Source organism: Chenopodium quinoa, unplaced genomic scaffold, assembly GCF_001683475.1.
Source record: "Chenopodium quinoa cultivar QQ74 unplaced genomic scaffold, ASM168347v1, whole genome shotgun sequence".
Classification (NCBI taxonomy): Eukaryota; Viridiplantae; Streptophyta; class Magnoliopsida; order Caryophyllales; family Amaranthaceae; genus Chenopodium; species Chenopodium quinoa.
This window is the reverse complement of record NW_018742684.1, coordinates 356,092-374,331: the sequence shown is the minus strand read 5'-3', so window position 1 is coordinate 374,331 and position 18,240 is coordinate 356,092. Positions and strand designations below refer to the sequence as shown.

General features: G+C 35.7%; 4 protein-coding genes across 4 annotated transcripts; 1 reads left to right on the top strand and 3 right to left on the bottom strand.

Moving 5' to 3' along the window:
• Positions 1-3,104: 3,104 nt before the first annotated feature.
• LOC110722606 (serine/threonine-protein phosphatase PP1) lies at positions 3,105-8,274 on the top strand. Its single transcript, XM_021901873.1, has 4 exons — positions 3,105-3,535; positions 5,472-6,031; positions 7,533-7,745; positions 7,898-8,274. Exons 1-4 carry the CDS (start codon positions 3,358-3,360, stop codon positions 7,910-7,912), a joined length of 966 nt encoding a protein of 321 aa, XP_021757565.1. The 5' UTR covers positions 3,105-3,357; the 3' UTR covers positions 7,913-8,274.
• Positions 8,275-8,754: 480 nt separating this feature from the next.
• LOC110722608 lies at positions 8,755-10,577 on the bottom strand. The gene is made up of 4 exons (XM_021901874.1): positions 10,092-10,577; positions 9,831-9,937; positions 9,319-9,390; positions 8,755-9,217 (listed from the first exon to the last, which is right to left on the bottom strand). The coding sequence occupies exons 1-4, from the start codon at positions 10,475-10,477 to the stop codon at positions 8,904-8,906; spliced, it is 879 nt and encodes a 292-aa protein (XP_021757566.1). The 5' UTR covers positions 10,478-10,577; the 3' UTR covers positions 8,755-8,903.
• Positions 10,508-12,182, bottom strand: LOC110722499 (lysine--tRNA ligase, cytoplasmic-like). The gene is made up of 3 exons (XM_021901768.1): positions 11,167-12,182; positions 10,605-11,065; positions 10,508-10,557 (listed from the first exon to the last, which is right to left on the bottom strand). The coding sequence occupies exons 1-3, from the start codon at positions 12,180-12,182 to the stop codon at positions 10,508-10,510; spliced, it is 1,527 nt and encodes a 508-aa protein (XP_021757460.1).
• Positions 12,183-16,859: 4,677 nt separating this feature from the next.
• LOC110722498 lies at positions 16,860-17,283 on the bottom strand. Its single transcript, XM_021901767.1, has 2 exons — positions 17,133-17,283; positions 16,860-17,065 (listed from the first exon to the last, which is right to left on the bottom strand). The coding sequence occupies exons 1-2, from the start codon at positions 17,281-17,283 to the stop codon at positions 16,860-16,862; spliced, it is 357 nt and encodes a 118-aa protein (XP_021757459.1).
• Positions 17,284-18,240: the final 957 nt, after the last annotated feature.

The following is an 18,240-nucleotide window of genomic DNA, read 5'->3' as shown; positions in this document are numbered from 1 at the left end:
TGGCTGAGGCAATACCCAAGTCATTACTTGTGATTGATTATTAGAATACATTTTTATATATAATTTAATTCAATATTCACATAGTCATTCATTACATATCTAAAAATATTACAAGATTATGATATAGCTTGGTGGAAAGGCACTTAGTTTTGGAATTAAAAGTTGCATGTTTGAATATTTGCATTGTGGTGTTTTTTCTTTACTTTTTATTTTGATTAGATCTTGTGATTTGTAATTATATATGAAATTCATTTTCATGTTAATTACATTGTTGAAAAATAGCTTAGATGATTAAACAATCATCCTTCTTATAAAGAGGTTGGATAAGTAATGAGGCATAATTAAAGATCATGTTGGATGATGTGGCGCAATGAGAGGTTGAATATGTGACATAACGTAATTAAAAGGGTCTACGTACGTGATTAGTATATAGAAAATGAATCATGATTAGTATGATAATTAAGAAAAATGAGTCAGTCCGGGATAATATCCGTGCTAAACATGACCTGTTTATAAACAGAGCATGTTCGTCATTTTGTCTTAAAAAGTAAGGGTGAAAATGTCCAAGGCAAAATTGAGGGATAACTGTTGTTTTGCTGCCGTGAAGTTGTAATGCTTAACCATGGTTAGTTGTTGTCTTCCCCTCCATCTTTGCTGCGAATCACACCATTGAAGGTGGTTCCCACCACCATATGCTCATACTTCAATCTTCCCACCACCACTTGCTCATTACTTCCATCTTCCACTGAAGTAGATCGTGAACCATCTATTCACCACCATATTTCCGGCGGCTTTATTTGCCGCCAAACTAAATGAAAACCCTAAGAAAAAATATAGAGAAATAAGGGTGTGGTTAACCCCAAAAGGAAGGGGTTTCATCCTCCTTCGGTGATGAAATTCGCGAGCTTTTAGTACTCCATTGAAGCCGTTGATCCTCCATTAAAGTCGATGTAAAGCTCTAGCCTTCTTCTACAGATCTTCATTTTCTTAAAGCTTAACTACAGTGAGTTACCGTGGTTGGCATTGAGATTTACTGTGGTTGGTAGTAACGGATCAAACATAAACGTGAGTTTTTTTGCCATTACGAGTTGGCAAATGTCAAAAGTTTTGGATGGAAACTAATTGTGTTATTGTATGTGCATGGACTCCAAAGCAATTTTATTCTGAAATTGCCATGTGCTAAACATTTCAAGTTTAGCACAATGTTTAGCACAGATATAAACTTGGATTTTCCGAAGAAAAATTGAGGGAGAAAGTTTCACCTATTTCTAAATAAATACTTCAACTACCAACACACCTCTCCAACTCTAGTCTTTTTCAAGTTAATATATCACCATCATTTTCAGCCATATTCTCAACTCCCAACCATAGAGTGCAACCTCAGTTGCTCCCAAAGCTAACCCCGACCCAACTATGACAATATCATTAGTGGCCCAATCATCATAATATTCCTCAATTACCCCTTTTCAGCCAGCCACCTCCTACACAACCACCACTGTCAATAAAAGACAACAAGAAAAGTCTTAATATTTTTGAAAAATATAATTAATTCATTAATTTGAGAGTTGTTTAACATGTACAAAAAATTTCAAAGGCAACATATGCATATTAATTTTTATTATAATTAAATTCTTACTTGGTTTATGCTAGGGGGAGTGAAGAAGCACTGTAGCCCGAAAAATCGAATGAGACAAAGTTAAAAAAAGGGATCTTACATGTAAGGGGAAGTATTGAATAATAGACCTCCTAAGTATCACCACATGTAAGTATCCCATATTGATTGAAGAGGAGAGGTTAATTACTTTATAAGGCTAAGGGGACGGAGTGCCAGACCTGTAATTAACATTAAGTTTTACATAGAGTCTTAACTCAAACAAATTAAAGAAGTTGTGCAACAATAAGAACAAGAACCCGCATCTTATATTGTGGAAGTAGAACAAGACACACCTTTCTCCATGAACCTCTTATTCCCTCGCTTGTCTACTTATTATTTGGTAAGCCAATCTCTAAACTCACCATGTGCATCGATTCCTACTAAACTATGTTAAACTTTTCAACGTTTGGTTAGATTGACTTGGTAAGAATATTGTACTTAGTTCTAAAGGTCATATTATAATAACGTCATGACAACAGATTGATTAGATGTGATATGCATCATTGAGGGTAAAAGCAATTGTCCACAGGCTACAAATTGTGCTTCTTTACACTGGGAGGATGGAGGAAATTCATTATCCACGATGATTATTTGCAAGTAATGAAAAACTTAAAAGAAAAGAAGTGCGACATTGTTTGATGTTGCTTCTTTTCATCTTGTTTTTTGAAAATAAAACTAATGAAGCAACACATATTGTGTCTTATGTCAACTCTTCTAATTATTCTATTATAGTTTGACAAAAGAACACCTTTATTTTTATTTATTTTTTACGGGAAGATGTCTTAGGACCTGTTCATATTTACTGAAATGAGCCGAATTGAACTGAACTGAAATGAATTGAACTGATTGGAGCTGAACTGAATTGAACTGAACTGAAAAATTAAAATGCATAAAACTGAATTGAACTGATTAGAGCTGAACTGAACTGATTGGAGCTGAACTGAACTGAAAATAAGTAAATATGAACAGGCCCTTAATATTAATGTAATCATCATTGTTTTTTTTTTTTTTAATTTTACTCAGGGCCTGTTCACATTTACTGACCTGAGCTGAACTGAACTGATTGGAGCTGAACTGAACTGATTGTAGCTGAACTGAACTGAATTGAGCTGAAATGAATATTTTATGAGAGAGGGAAATTAGGAGCTGAACTGAACTGAACTGAACTGATTGAAGCTGAACTGAACTGATTGGAGCTGAACTGAACTAAACTGAACATAACTAAAATTAAGTAAATATGAACAGACCCTCAATATTTTTTTTAAAACCAATAATCGTTTTTTCTTAGTTAAAGGGTAAAAAAATTTCATAATCAATCCATAAGGCAACAAAAATATCTTGCATAATGCATATGATATTTTAATTTTAATACTTCGTACTACATTTCTCTTATACGGCCACATGACAAAGGTTTGACTTGATATAAATAACAAAAACATTATTTAACCGATAGGGTTTTCAATAAAAACCTAATTTAGGTCATCACATATGTTGGGTTTTCTTCATTCTTCTTCTCACCTCCAAAACCCCATCAACGGTCACATAGAAACAAAGCAAAGGTACTTCTGGGTTGTTAATGGCGGCTTCTCACCATTAAAACGACCCCGTTTTTGTAAGAGCTAACACCCAGAATCCTCTGCTACGTGGGTTTACTGTAAGGGTTGATTTCTTGATCTTAAAGATTGAAACTTTGACGGTTGAAAATGGATGTTGGGGTACTTGATGAAATCATACGGCGGTTACTTGATGCTAAGAATGGAAGAACTGTGAAACAGGTTCATCTTCCTGAGTCTGAGATTCGACAGCTTTGTGTTGCTTCTAAAGAGATTTTTCTTAGTCAACCTAATCTTCTTGAACTTGAAGCTCCAATCAAGATTTGCGGTATACTTTCTAACTAGGAGAAATAATTCATTATTATTATTATTATTATTATTATTATTATTATTATTATTATTATTATTATTATTATTATTATTATTATTATTATTATTATTATCTTTCAAATTGTTAATTGGAATTTGAATTTATTTTGGGTGTAAATTGGATATCTTTGAACTAGTTTGAGTTTTGGGATTTTAATTCATATGAAACATGATTATATAAATTGGGATTTTCTTTTTCTGTAATACTTGATCGATAAATTATTTTTTCGTAATTATACTTATAAAGAAACCCTTTTTTACTGAACCTTTTTTTTTTTTAATTTATTTATTTAATTATTCAATTTGATTTTGATATGGGCTTTTCTGATTTTGATATGGGTTGTTCTATTATTGGTGAGTGATGGATTGTTTGTCAGATTATGAGTATGATGAATTTAATTGATTGTTTTTGAGCTACCAATTTGGTAGAAGTTCGGTTTTATATGTCTCTTATGCTGAGGAACAATTTTTTGTGCTACAATAGGGGGTTAGGTTGTGTGTTGCTGTACAATTGACTTTTCAGTGATTGCCCACCAAACCATGGCGCATGGTAGCCAGTATAGGCATGTCCCGCTTGTTTGATTTTCGTTTTATTGGTGATATACTGATCAATATCTAAAATTGAGATGATGGATGTTATGGAATATAGCGGCGACTTCTTAATTGGATTGAACACATTAAATAGCAATTTATGTTTCTTTGTGTGGAATTTTCCCTTTGCATAGTTAGTGGGCTTTAAGTTGCATGGTTCACACTGAAGAAATGAATTGATTTCTTGCCAAGTTGTCATGTATGCTATACATGGAGCATGTTTATTGGTTGTTGGGTGAGAAATGGTGCTTACTTGAGTTTGATGTTTACGCTCTTTATTCCACCAATTTCATTTTTTATTGGAATTCAATGATCCCCTTTTCAGGATAGTATATTGCCTATTTGGCTTATTTGGTTAGTTATAATAAAGACCGTAAGGCTAATGAGTTTATATGTAGTTTTGTAGATTTATTTCTTACAAAAGTACCTATTAAATTATTTTTGTTACTACCATCAATCACTGCCTACCACTTATTAAAAACATGACTGTAAGGTACATAGTTAGGAAGGTTATGGGCGTATGTGGGTAGGAACTAGGAACTGAAACAAGTATTTGTTATGCAACTATGGGGTTCAGTGTCATGTGGTGATATGGTGGCTGAAACCAATCTCTATGATGGGAAGTTTTAGAGTAAAGCTGTAAAGATAGCAGTCATGCTTACATTGTTTGCGTCAAATATGTGGATATTGAGTGTATTGGTACATCACTACATGATTCACTTTGGAAAATGACTTGCTATCACACCTGTATGCTTAAGTGGGGGATTCAATATGTGGGAAATGTTAGACCTCATTTTGCAGATGCTCCCAATTTCATAATTGTTCAAGGTCTTTGTTTTCTATTTTTCCCTTTCTTGAAATGTATATTACCTTTAAGTTACAAGGTTGATAATTCGGTTTGGCGTAATATGTTACAGTCAGTAGCTATCAGCGTAGGTGCGTAACACATAGATCATCATGTAGTGGGAGACTGGGAAGCATGTAGTTAGTTCATCATTTTGTATATATGCAATATGGTATTTACACTTGAGTGCAAAAGTTAGACTTCTCATGATGTGGGCTGGAATGCTATGCACATTATTGAACAAATGTATAAGATTATCTTTATTGTGCATTTATAATATGAGCATGCTTATTTTGCTGGTTTTGGCACTGTGTAATTTGAGCTTTTTATGCTGCATGTTTTATTACCGTGTATATGCCCACAAATATAGGTGGAATATCTGTGCTATTATAACCAGACTACTTAACTGCTGCAAATCTTGGTTGTATGGAAATGCTAACAAGACTACTTGCTGTCTCAGGAGATATTCATGGTCAGTTTTCTGATCTGCTTCGTTTGTTTGAATACGGGGGCTTACCACCTGAGGCAAATTATTTATTTTTGGGAGATTATGTAGACCGTGGTAAGCAGAGCATAGAGACCATTTGCCTTCTTCTCGCATACAAAATAAAATATAAAGAGAACTTCTTTCTTCTTAGGGGAAATCACGAATGTGCTTCAATAAATCGCATATATGGGTTTTATGATGAGTGCAAGAGAAGGTATAATGTTCGCCTTTGGAAAGCGTTCACAGACTGTTTTAATTGTCTGCCTGTTGCTGCACTTGTGGATGAAAAAATCCTTTGCATGCATGGAGGATTATCACCTGATTTAAAAAATCTAGATCAGATCAGAAATTTAGCTCGGCCTGCAGATGTCCCAGATCAGGGCCTTCTTTGTGATTTGTTGTGGGCTGACCCTGAGAAAGAACTTGATGGCTGGGGAGAGAATGATAGGGGTGTCTCATACACTTTTGGAGCGGACACAGTCTCAGAATTTCTTCAGAAGCATGACATCGATCTAGTATGCAGAGCACATCAGGTAATTGCTCGGCATTATGATCTATTGCTTGATTTATAAATTGCCTGTAGAAGTGGGATGTAATATTGAGTTATTCTGTAATTATTGTAATAGTTGCATCCTCGATATTGCTTTTCATGTTTTTACTTGGCTGTTTACGTATAAATAAGGAGTATAAGAGGAAGCTTACTGATTGTTTACATATTTCACCTTCAATGAAATGGTGTATGCATTGTGTCTGTGTGAGTGCATTGTTTCATCCTCTTTTCTTCTTGCAGTTAAAGGGGTCTCTGTAGCGGTTTGCCTTTGTCTAGCGTTTAGGAGAAGAAGATAGAAACCTTAGGGATTTTATAAGATTTAATGATTAAGTAGTAGCAATTTCTTTTTCTTATATCGGTGGATCACCTGAACTTAAAGGCATGATGTTATAATATGGGCAATATGGCTTTAGACTTAATTTTAGCAATTCTGCTGTTCCATCTAATATGGATGTAATCCTGAGATAAGCCTATATGTGGGGCCTTTATATAAAGTTCGGTACTGAACTAAACCAAATACGCGTTGTAAGGGTTGGGCCATTGAGGAGAACTGTAATTATCATTCCGTTTTATTTAGATGGCTGCTTTACTATATACAAGTACACTACAATACTACATAGCACTTGTAAGCACTTATGTAGTTATATTGTGTTTTGATTATATTTGGACTTGTTAATGATCACCTTATTATATGTGATATTAACTTATCCTTGGGGAGTTCTCAGACAACTTCTTTGGAGAGTTTGCTTCATGGTAACATATACTACTCCTTCATAATATGATGCCCGTTTCTCAATTTTCATAGGAATTAAAGATAAGATAGTAGAGGGAGTGTGTAATGTTCTTAAATGTATGGATATTTTATATGGGAAAGGTAAAAAGTAAATTAATTAATGGAACGAAAAATTGGGAAAATGTAGAGTACTTTATATGGGAAAGGTAAAAATGGAAATATGAAAAACAGGAACATCATTTTGGGACACCTAAAAAGGAATATAGGCATTATATTAGGAGAAAACGTGCTATTTTTGGCTTTCTGACCTTTTTCCCTTGTGTTGTCCCTGACATATGTTTTTACCAAGGCTTTTTTAGGTCTTTTCTCGTCTGCTTCCAGAACATTTTAGCTAATTGTTCTACTTTCTTGTGTAATTGTGTTATTTGTGACAAAATGTGTCCTCAGGCTCCACTATTTTAAAGTGTAATCAATTATCCTGGCTTGGATTTTTCAGTTTATCAAAATTTCCTTGTTTTGGTTTGTCTCTTTATCGCCTTCTTGAGGAGCTCTCTTCTCGTATATGAACAAATTTGATTCGTCCCTTGTAGTATGAGAAAATGTGGGTCTCTTACTAGGCTATTGAATTTAAGGTGTGGGAGGGGGTGAGGGTTCAAGCTATCACTTGTTTAGTAAATTTCCATGCAAAGCATCCAAATTGAAGTAGGATACTAATGCCACCTCTCTCTCCTTGCTGGTTCACAAATATCAGGTTGTGGAAGATGGTTATGAATTTTTCGCCAATCGCCAGCTTGTGACCATATTCTCCGCACCAAATTACTGTGGGGAGTTTGATAATGCGGGAGCCATGATGAGTGTGGATGATTCCCTGACTTGTTCGTTTCAGATCCTCAAAGCTTGTGAAAAGAAAGGAAAAATGGACTTTAATAACCATATGTTGAGACCTGGGACTCCACCGCGAAAGGTAAAACATGCTTCAATAGCAGATTATGTTGTACTTGTCAATTCTTATCAGTGAACTCTACTATTGATCAGCTGTAACATGTTTGGTCAATATCATTGGATTGTCACCAGATTGGTGAGTGAACTTTACTAATACAAGTCTCCTGGCTGCAGGGAGGGAAAGGTTAACAGGTTCATTATATTCTGCTAGAAGCGTCCCTGTCAACTCAAAATCTGCCAAATTACACAAGCGATGCAATTGTCAACTGTAAGAGAGGCGACTTTTTCAGGATCATGTGTTTAGTCGAGCAATATTTGACCATATTTTGTTGTAATAGCTAGTAACTAATGTTAGATCCCCCCTCCCCCTATTTAATCTCCCCTTATGGCTCAGGAGTTTTAATTCTGGAAGATAGCAGAAATGGGCAAGCCAAAATTGATGTTCAGATACTTGACAGTTGACACCAGTGGTGATTTCACTTGCTGCAAATTTAGTACTCCATATTTTATTTTTGAAAACAGTGATTAACCTGAATTTGAATTTCCTTTCACGTGGTCTTTGGATGAGTAGGAACAGAGATCGTTAATGCTAAGGTTTATTGAGACTTGGACAGGATGTTGGCAAATAGAATGTGTGTGCATACCCATAAAGCGGCAGGGTATGAAAGTTTGCTTGAGATGCATATCAAGCCATAACTATGATGGAGTTGTGGATATAATGCAGTTAATTCGCGACAGAGCTGTGAGGGATCTATGGGAAATCAGTTTCAGTCTTACACAAGTCTCATCTTGTTTTATTACAACAGTGTTATTGCCTTCTCTAGTCTTGTTAACCAAACAAAATAAGCAAATTTCTATGCTTGAAATTCCCTTGTCTAGTTGAATTGGATGTAGCTATTACTTCCATCTTGTAAAAATAACAAACAAAAACCATTGCTTAAGCAATGAACAATAAGGGCAACCTTTATTTCCCTTCCTTTAAGTAAATGTCAAGCGATTAAAATCAAGTAACCACTTGGTCACACCACGGATTAGAGCTGATAATACACGGCCATAGTGCCATCCAGAATCATAGTATCGTAGTTTGATGTAAGCTTTATGCACAATTGATATAGCTAAATACTTGCATTTTCCATATTCCACTTATAACAATGTTCCTATACATTTCACAAATCAAAAACTAGCTACTACCAAATAGCAGGTGCTCCTCTTCAAGTGAGGATTCATCATCCAAGATTGACACCCAAGTTTCTGCTACCCTAACTACTTTGCCACCTGAAAATTCTACCACTGTAAATGCTCGAATTGAACCTCCAGAGCTTGGATACTTCACTCTAGGAACAATAGCAGCATTCAGGTACATGGTTTCCCCATCCATTGCTATCATCTTTCGAGAACCTCCGCAAGATAATTCTTTATGCATGTGCCCAAACACTACCAAAGGAATGTTATAGCTGGTGGTCTCTTTCAATTGCAAAATTGCTTGTGCTAGATCTGTGTTATAGCAGAGGTAATTTAAACTCAATAACTTAACATAAATATAGATTAATCTAGACACGGATATAAAGGCAGTAATAGGTAAAAACGCATATTACCTGGATCCCCATGATCTCCAGCTTCAGGCATCCAGTCAATGCCACACATGTCATCTTTGCCAGAACCAAGACCTGCATCAAACAAAAATGCAAGTTTTAACAAAGCACTCCCTACTTTTTTGTATCTCAAAATAACACATTGTACTAAGTAGTTACTTTTGTATCATCAAAATTGGGTCAAAGAAATTTGTAAATCCACAATGTACCATACTTGCTCAATGCAATACATATTTTGGGTGATTTCATGCTATGTAAAGTTAATTTGATATAAAGTTCCAATGGTATATACCATAGCAATTTGTTTAAATGAAAATTCTGATTTTGAATAAAATTTACTCGATTTTGAAACTCAAATTTCAACACAGTATACAAATGAGTGTTATCAGTGATGAGCATATGCAAATTTACAGATATTATCAAATGACTAATTTGGTTATAAACTTAAAGAGAGTTATTATTTTATGACAAAAAGAGTAGCTAAATATTCATGGCCAAGTTTTTAAGCTCCTTACCTCTTGGTCCATTATGCGAGAGAAGTATAATGGAATTTTCCTTTGGAGTCTGTAACGCAGCCTTGTAAATTTGTTCAGCACTTTCTTCCATGTTATGTACTCTATATCTGAAAGTACATATACCATCAATCACTACTACAATAGCTATCATGCAAAGACAAAACTAGCAAAGAAAAATGTAACTCATTAACATTCCAATTCACACAGATTATGCAACAATAACTTATGATACAACTAAAGCCTGCCATTATACTTTTGTACCTGGCCGTTATAAGCTTCTTCCGGAATAACTGATCGCCTCCACAAGAAAATGGTCTCCCACCTACAACACTAAGCTTTAACGGAGGAAAGTCAAAGCAGTCATATCCAACATGTGCTTCACCAAGGTATTCCAGTTGAAGTTGAACTCCATCTTTCTCCTTCTTGGAGAACTTACTAGTAGACCAGGAATCATGATTTCCAAGTATTGCTCCTTTAGGGATATTAAGCTTTGCAATACTCTTTACAAGCTCAACATTCTCATTGCCGAAGTCACCTGTGAACAGCACCAGATCAGGCTGTAAAAATTGGAGCGCTTTGGAGTCATGTTCTAGTGTCCATTCTTCATGGATGTCTCCGATGACAACGATACGGAAAGAGGAAGACATGGATGTGATGATGATGAACAATGACTTTCATCAGTAGATGGCTCGAACAGAGGCTTCATGGCAGGAAAGAGCACAACTTCCTGAATGCTTCGGGAATCAGTCACCAACATTGCTAGATAATCAATACCCAATTCCCAACTAGCAGAAGGAGGCAGCCCAAACTCAAGCGCTGTACAAGTCTCATCCAAAACTGCTACTCCACCATCTGATTGTGGATCCTTCAGTTGATCAGTAAATCGTCGGTGCTGTACCATTGGATCATTTGCTTCAGTGCAACCATTGCAAAGCACATTTTTGTTCACAAACAACTTGAAATACTCGGTCAAGCCAGACTTTGATCTGTGGCACTTGGCCAAAGGATGAATCATTTCTGGATAATCCATAATGAAGGTTGGATTTAAACAAGTTTCCTCCAAAAAATGTACAACCAGTTTATCTAGCAAGCGAGCTGATGTTAGTGGAGGCTGACATTTCACATCATATTTCGAGCATACATCCATCAAAAATTTGTTAGCTTCTTCACTAGCTAAATCTTGTGGTATGGATAGTTGAGTAAATTTCTCTAATTCATCTATCACATTAATCCTCCTGAAATTCAACAAGCAAAGGTTGTCATAGTGTTCAGTATCCAAGAATATGAATAAAGTGATGCAGCCAGCACAAAAATAAACGGACACAATGTAACAAACCTGAATGGAGGGGTAAAATCAATCTCAATGAACTCCTGATCTGGGTCATTTGAATGACATTTGATAATGAAACTGCCAGTTAATACCTTCACCATCTCACTCAACATCTTTTCAGTCAGACACATCAGATCATTGTAATCTGAATATGCCATATAGAACTTGCAAGTGGTGAACTCAGGGTTATGTCTCTGGTCAATAGCCTTGTTGCTAAATTGCTTTCCAATTTCATAGACACGGTCTAGTCCACCAACGACTAGCTGCTTTAAATAAAGGTCAGGCGCAGTACGCATGCATAGCTTCATATTCAGCTCATTATGATGGGTCACAAATGATCTTGCAGAAGCTTCACCCCCACGACTCATATTCATTATGGGTGTTTCAACCTCTAAAAAATTTAGATTGTCAAGAAACTTCCTCATATATGTGATAACCTTTGAACGGGTCTTAAATACTTCTCTTGCTTCATCATTCCACATTAAGTCCAAGAACCGCATGCTATATCGAGTTTCTTCATCATTCAGGAGGTACAAGTCAGGATTCCTTGTATTTCCCGGGACCCAAACTTGACTCTTGTTCAAATTAACATTCTCTGAAGGTTGGTCTCGTGTAGGCATTACACGGAGGCAATGTGATAAAACAACAAAAGACTTTGGAAAAATACTTAGCATCCCTCTCTTGGTTTTCCCAGGGAATCCAATTACACCAACAATATCAAAACATTTCACAGAAGAATGGAGTGTGGAAAATTCAGCTGCTTCCAACTCAGAACTCCTAGTATCAGCGACAACCTGGACTTTGACACCACCACCATACAAATCGTAGAAGAGAAGCTTTGATGAAGATGGGCGCTTGCTCATGATCCTTCCCGCCAAAGAAACCAACACATCCTCAAGACATTCCCCATTGTCCAACCCACCATATGTCCCTATAAACTCGGATATAGTCATCGTTACATTGAACTTATGAGGGTACGGATTGATTCCAGCAGCTTTCTGTGCATCCAGGAATTTCACCATGCTCTCGTAGTATTGCTGCAGCACAATCAATTGGGAAAGAAAACAAATGCAACTTCACTAAATCAACAATAGCGAAATACAGCACCATGTCATCTAATATTAACTAACCATAAAATTTTATTTCTACTATTTATATATATGAACCAAAATCTTACTTATAAACAAGAAAATATCACACATTCAATTCCCACTTTCAAGAATTTGTTGCTACTTTTCTCGTCTCATGATTAAAGCGTTGTCATATGAATTAATTCTAGACAAAAAAAAAAAAAAAAAAAAAAAAAAAATAAAATAAAAATAATAATAATAATAATAATAATAGTGCAGCACGGTGATCCACTTGGCCCTTTGCTTTTTGCTTTGGTGCTCCATCCGTTGGTTTGTCAAATTAGGGATTCTTTTGACTTATGTTTGCAGGCTTGGTATTTGGATGATGGCACTATTATTGGTGACACCTTGGTGGTAGGGAAGGTTATGGAGTTGATTTTGGTGGAGGGACCTCGTCTCGGTCTCCATGTTAACGTTGAGAAAACGGAAGTTTTCTGGCCCACGTAGGACCCTCGTAGCCGTATGGCCGGTGTCTTTCCTCCAGATATTCTCGTCCTGCTCATGGTGTTAAGTTGCTTGGGGGTCCTGTCAGTGCGGATGCCTCTTTCTGTGGTGAGTTTGTTTCGCAGAGGGTGTCGAAGACCATTGTGCTCATGGATGCTGTTGCTAAGCTTGAGGATCCCCAATGTGAGTTATTACTTCTTCGTGCGTGTACTGGAGTTTCAAAACTCTACTTTTCTATGCGCACTTGTCCTCCTCGTCTTTTTTAAGCGGCCTAAATTTCTTTTGATGTGGCCCTTCGAGGTTCTGTGGAGCGCATTGTAACTACTTCGGGGCCAGGTTTTGGTGATTGGCAATGGCGACTTGCCACCTTACCTTTTTCTTATGGAGGACTGGGTGTCTATTCAGCGGGTGATGTTCGACACTATGCTTTCCTTGCGTCGCGTTTGCAGTCTTCTGGTCTACAGGCTTCGCTTCTTCGCAATTCTGGTATTGTTGGTCCAGGTCCGGCCTTCGACGACGCTCTTAGTCTTTTTAATAGGACTGTGGAGACTGACCTTTTGTGTTACCCTGGTGAGATCGCTGCCCCCAAACTCATGAAGAAATTGGCAGATATATATTTCACGAAGGTCACTGCATCTGCAGAATCCACTTTCTCCTTGTCTCCGCGTCAGGTTGCCTTATGGAAGTCCGAGCAGGGGGATTACTCTTCTGCCTGGTTGCGAGCGATCCCGATATCAGGTCTGGGTCAGACTATGAATGGTAAGACTTACCGTTGTGTTCTTTGCTACCGGTTGGGTGTTCCCTTGTTCTCCGTATCGGCACTTTGTTCTGCTTGCTCAAGAGTTTTTGATGGGGATATTTATGGGGATCATGCAGTGTCTTGTGCTGGGATGGTGGGTATTAAACATCGGCATAACGTTGTTCGTGATACCCTTGTTGATATTTGTTTCCGCTCTGGGATTTCTGCAAGGAAGGAGGTCAACGTTGGGTTAACGGGAGGGAACGACGGGGCTCTTCGGCCAGCAGATGTGTTGCTTTATTCCTGGGATAGAGGCCTAGATGTATGTGTTGACTTGACGGGGTCTTCTCCATTGACTCAATCTGGGTTGTCTGACTTCGTTCCTGGTCGTGTTATGTCGGCTGCGGCTCAGCGGAAGCGAGACAATGGGGCGCGTTGCAGGGCTATTGGCTATGGTTTTCTTCCTTTCTCCTTTTCTTCATTGGGGGAATTAGAGAAGGATGTCGTTGCGTTGCTGAAGCGGGTTCAGGCGTTCGCTAGGACTCAGGATATTGGAGCTCGTGCAGCTGCTCACATCTTTAACAGGATTGGGTTCGCTATAACTAGAGGGGTGGGGGCCAGATTGTATCTCGGCTCCCCACTAATTTCTTGTAAATCTTTTGACTTGGTAGGTTTTTGTTATTTTATAATAATAATAATAATAATAATAATAATAATGACAATTACATAAAGTGATTAAACAAAGTCCGAAAAACAATTATTTGCAAGTTCAATTAATCAAATATTATCAAACAATTATGCCTAAAAAAAATGTTAACTTTATTCCAAAAATAATTAATTTTCAATGATAAAACATAATAGCAATGATATCCATAGTAAATTTGATCTTCTCATTCAATTTATCATGCTAATTAATGTAAAATTGATCTTGGCATTCAGTTTTTTATGCGAATTTTGACAAAATTATGCCACAAGTTAATTAATTTGAAAAAACATAAAATAGGAAATAGAGAAGAAAAGGGCAAAATACCTTTGAAGTTAGGGGAGAATGTGAGGAAGAAGGAGGCATAGTGAGCGGTGGCAGTGGGGTTTCGGCGCCGGCGGTCGGCCGATGGGTTGGACGCCGGTTTTGGAGGACGAGTGGTGAAGAAGCGTGCGTCACAGCGTGGTAGTGGTTTTTCATACTAATACTCCGTATGATTTTTTTTTAGAAAAATAATACTACTACGTAATAAAAAAAAATTGACTTGAATTTATAATTTGTCAAAAAAAATTAGGGTTTTCTTTTCTACATGGTAATTATGTTAATTTTCCTTAAAAAAAAAAAGTAACTACGTAACAAGTAGCCTGATGTTCGGTCAGCTACTAGTTGGGTTCCTCCGTCGAGTAATGTTGTAAAAGTGAATGTTGATGCTCATATAATGAGTTGGTGTAGGGGTGAGTTTGGGGGTAGGTGTAGGGGTGGTTATAAGGGATGCAGAGGGGGTTTTGTTGCTTGATTTAAGTTAATACTTTCTTCATTTCATTATGTTAGTCCCATATGGAATCAATCATATAAAATAAGAAAAGAAATATATTTGGAATCTAACTTTAAAATACAACATAATTCATAATAAATTTACCTTATTTAACTTTTTTGATTTTTTTATTAAGAAAGCACAAGTCATAATTGCATAATTTAAGGTAAAAATTTCCTTGCTTGGAGTCATGTCATCAATCAACAACCAATTGATTCCAAAAAAATCAAGTTATAAATGAAATATATTCAATATGGGTAGATCTTTTTGAAACGCCCAAGATAGTATATGAGACTAACATTATGAAACGGAGGGAGTACTAATTCTCATTTGGCTTCAAAAAAAAAAACACTTTTATACCTCGTGTTCCAACATATACGGAGTATCACTTTCCATACTACTAATGTAAATTTTGTTTCCATATGGTAACCTTGTTGTAAAATCCTACCGTTAAAAATTCCGTTAGTGGGGCCCACTTTCCTTTTTTTTAATTTTTTTTTTGCCGATTTACGCGTTGGAAAATATTTCGTTAAAGGCTTTGGGGGTTATGTTAACCTTACAGATCCAAATTGAACTCATATTTCAAAAAAAAAAAAAAAAAACGTAAATGCCTTTTTTGTGTATTAAAACTTGAACACTGGCTCGAAATTGGCAAAAAAATAACGTAAGTGCCTCGATTTCACGACAAAAACTAGTTGCACACAAATTGATACATTAACTCATTATGTGACATAGAATTCACAAGTTTGAGCCTCATCAACTATTATCATAGTACTAAATTCCATTAGAGCTAGCAACCGTGTCGTGTCGTGCAATGGTGTTCATGTTTGAAATTAAATGCGTTGGGCAACCTCAACACAAGGTTGACTCATTTAGTAAACGTGTTGTGTCGTATTGACTCGTTTAATTATATGTGTCGAAAACCCTTAATACTAACCCAATTTTCCCGTGTCTAGTTCGTATAATGTAATCCTGTTATATGAAAACATATTAGCTCATAAATTATCAATTTTTGTAGTCGCATTAATTTCGTCTTAAAAATCACAACACTAACCTAACCTATTTAAATAACGATCTTGCTAACGAGCGCCCCGGGGCGTTAGATAAGGATAAATTATATTGGTTAAAATGGTATTAAGTTAGGAATTCATGACAAAATCACGCATCGTTCGGTGTAATTAATGTTAATTTTACTCTAATATTTGCATTTTAATTATCTTATCCAACGCCCCGGGGGCCCTTATTAGAGCATCTCCAATGGTAAGCTACAAAGGCTTGTAGCTTGCTTTGTCATGTTCATTCATTTTTAAGGCTACAACCTATTTAAGCTACAAAGTACTCCAATGGCAAGCTATAAGAAGTTGTTGCTTGATTTGCCACATCATTATTTCAAGCTACAAAGTACTCTAATGGTTGGCTATATAATTTTTTAGCTTGCATGTAATACTTTATTTACTACACTATATGAGCTGAAAATTTCATTGCTATTTTACTTACTTTTACCAAAAAAATTCTAATTTATAATATAATTTTATAAGTTGTGCCTGCTATCAATATTAAAATTTATATGCAATAATTTATATAATTTCATATAAGTTGTTTTGTACTCGTATTATAAGACGACTTGCTTGCGATTTAATTATTTGAGCTTGTACGAAGTATTTAATATTTTCATCAAGAGAATTGATAACCTTTTCCATTTTTAAAAAAAAAAATATTGATAACTTTTCTCCCTAAATTTATTTGCATATTTTATTATCAACATTTGACAATACAACTAAATAAAACTAATTAACAAACCAACATTCCTTAAACAAAAAAAAAAACAAAAAAAAAAACAAAACAAAAAAACAACTTAGCAACTTAAAATCAATTCAAGTTATAGCTACCAAAACGTGACCAAATATGCTCAACTAAATCAGCCTTTAGCTGGTGATGCATTTGTCTATCTCGGATTGTTGCATCTCTTTCAAGATATGACTCAAAATTCTCTTCATGTCCTTGATGCACATCATCAACAACACTTGGTGAAAATTCATCGTTAGGAAAGTTTTTGTTATAAGTGTGACGCTCGTCTTCAACAATCATGTAATATAATACACGCATCCATAATATCGTGGATATTGCGTTTATGCCAACAACGTGCAGGCCCACGAACTATAGCAAAACGAGATTGGAGTACCCCAAATGCCCTCTCAACATCTTTCCTTGCACTCTCTTGCTTTTCCTTAAACAAAAGCCTCTTCGGGTCCCGAGGATGGTAGCTTGACATGTTGTCTTGCAAATTAGGCATTGTAGTATTGGGATAATAGTAGCCAGGGTGGTAGTGTGTTTGAGGGTAGGAATTTTCGGAGGTGAAATTTCCACTATTTGATGAATTTCCCAAACCAAAATGTTTACTAAATGGATTATCCGTATCATCCATCCAAATTTTTTACGAGGAATTAATTGTAGATATGAAAGTATTTGTAGATTATGTTTTTTTTGAAACAATATACTGGTTGTATTCTTAAGGTTAAAAAACTTATTTATAGATGCATTAGCTAATAATTCAAAGTTAAATATGGTTACCAAATATTGTACATTGGCTAAAATTTTGGCAAAATCTTTTATTGACAAAGTCTAATTTGTTATCATATATAACGTAATAAAAAATTTTAAATCTTAAAATACTTATAATCTTGTACAAGTGATCTTACGAATATAATGAATGTTACTAATTTTTTTAACAAAAAGAATAAAACAAAGTATACCTATAACCTATAAGCTAGGAAGCACATTAGTCAACATTAGCTAGAGCATGTCAGTTACACCTTCTGATAAAGATGAAAACTGATTTTAAAATGTTTTTTTTTTAGAAAAAGATAAAAAAAAAGAAAGTTGTTGCATTATCTTTTGAGCAATTGTAGATCACGTAGAGCATTTCCATTAGCCGTGCATACCACTCTCCAATTTTTTAAAATAATATATAAATCTTGAAAATTTCCAAGCAGTGTTGCTCAAGTGAGCAGTGCTGCTCTTCCAAGCAGGTATGTCAATTTTGTTCCAATGGTCAAACTACAGTTTTAATATTTTTAAATATTGCAAGCAAGACCCTAAAACTAACCATTGGAGATGCTCTTAGCTTTTGCCTTTAAATAAATATGCCATATCATGTTGAACGTATTAATCAAATACAGTATTTTAAAAATTTCTTAGGCTAACTTAATTTTTTCGTATCCAATTCATATCTCACTAGCGTTATAGACTC

Excerpts from the sequence above, each read along its gene's own strand:
- LOC110722606 (XM_021901873.1), top strand. The coding sequence starts at position 3,358 with ATGGATGTTGGGGTACTTGATGAAATCATACGGCGGTTACTTGATGCT. Across the intron at positions 3,536-5,471 it reads AGCTCCAATCAAGATTTGCG|GAGATATTCATGGTCAGTTT; the intron begins GTATACTTTCTA and ends TTGCTGTCTCAG. Across the intron at positions 6,032-7,532 it reads TAGTATGCAGAGCACATCAG|GTTGTGGAAGATGGTTATGA; the intron begins GTAATTGCTCGG and ends CACAAATATCAG.
- LOC110722608 (XM_021901874.1), bottom strand. The coding sequence starts at position 10,477 with ATGTCTTCCTCTTTCCGTATCGTTGTCATCGGAGACATCCATGAAGAA. Across the intron at positions 9,938-10,091 it reads AAGAAGCTTATAACGGCCAG|ATATAGAGTACATAACATGG; the intron begins GTACAAAAGTAT and ends ATGTACTTTCAG. Across the intron at positions 9,391-9,830 it reads CTCGCATAATGGACCAAGAG|GTCTTGGTTCTGGCAAAGAT; the intron begins GTAAGGAGCTTA and ends TGTTTGATGCAG.
- LOC110722499 (XM_021901768.1), bottom strand. The coding sequence starts at position 12,182 with ATGGTGAAATTCCTGGATGCACAGAAAGCTGCTGGAATCAATCCGTAC. Across the intron at positions 11,066-11,166 it reads GATTTTACCCCTCCATTCAG|GAGGATTAATGTGATAGATG; the intron begins GTTTGTTACATT and ends GTTGAATTTCAG. Across the intron at positions 10,558-10,604 it reads TTCTGCTAGTTGGGAATTGG|GAAGTTGTGCTCTTTCCTGC; the intron begins GTATTGATTATC and ends CGAAGCATTCAG.
- LOC110722498 (XM_021901767.1), bottom strand. The coding sequence starts at position 17,283 with ATGCCTAATTTGCAAGACAACATGTCAAGCTACCATCCTCGGGACCCG. Across the intron at positions 17,066-17,132 it reads TATAGTTCGTGGGCCTGCAC|ACGAGCGTCACACTTATAAC; the intron begins GTTGTTGGCATA and ends TGATTGTTGAAG.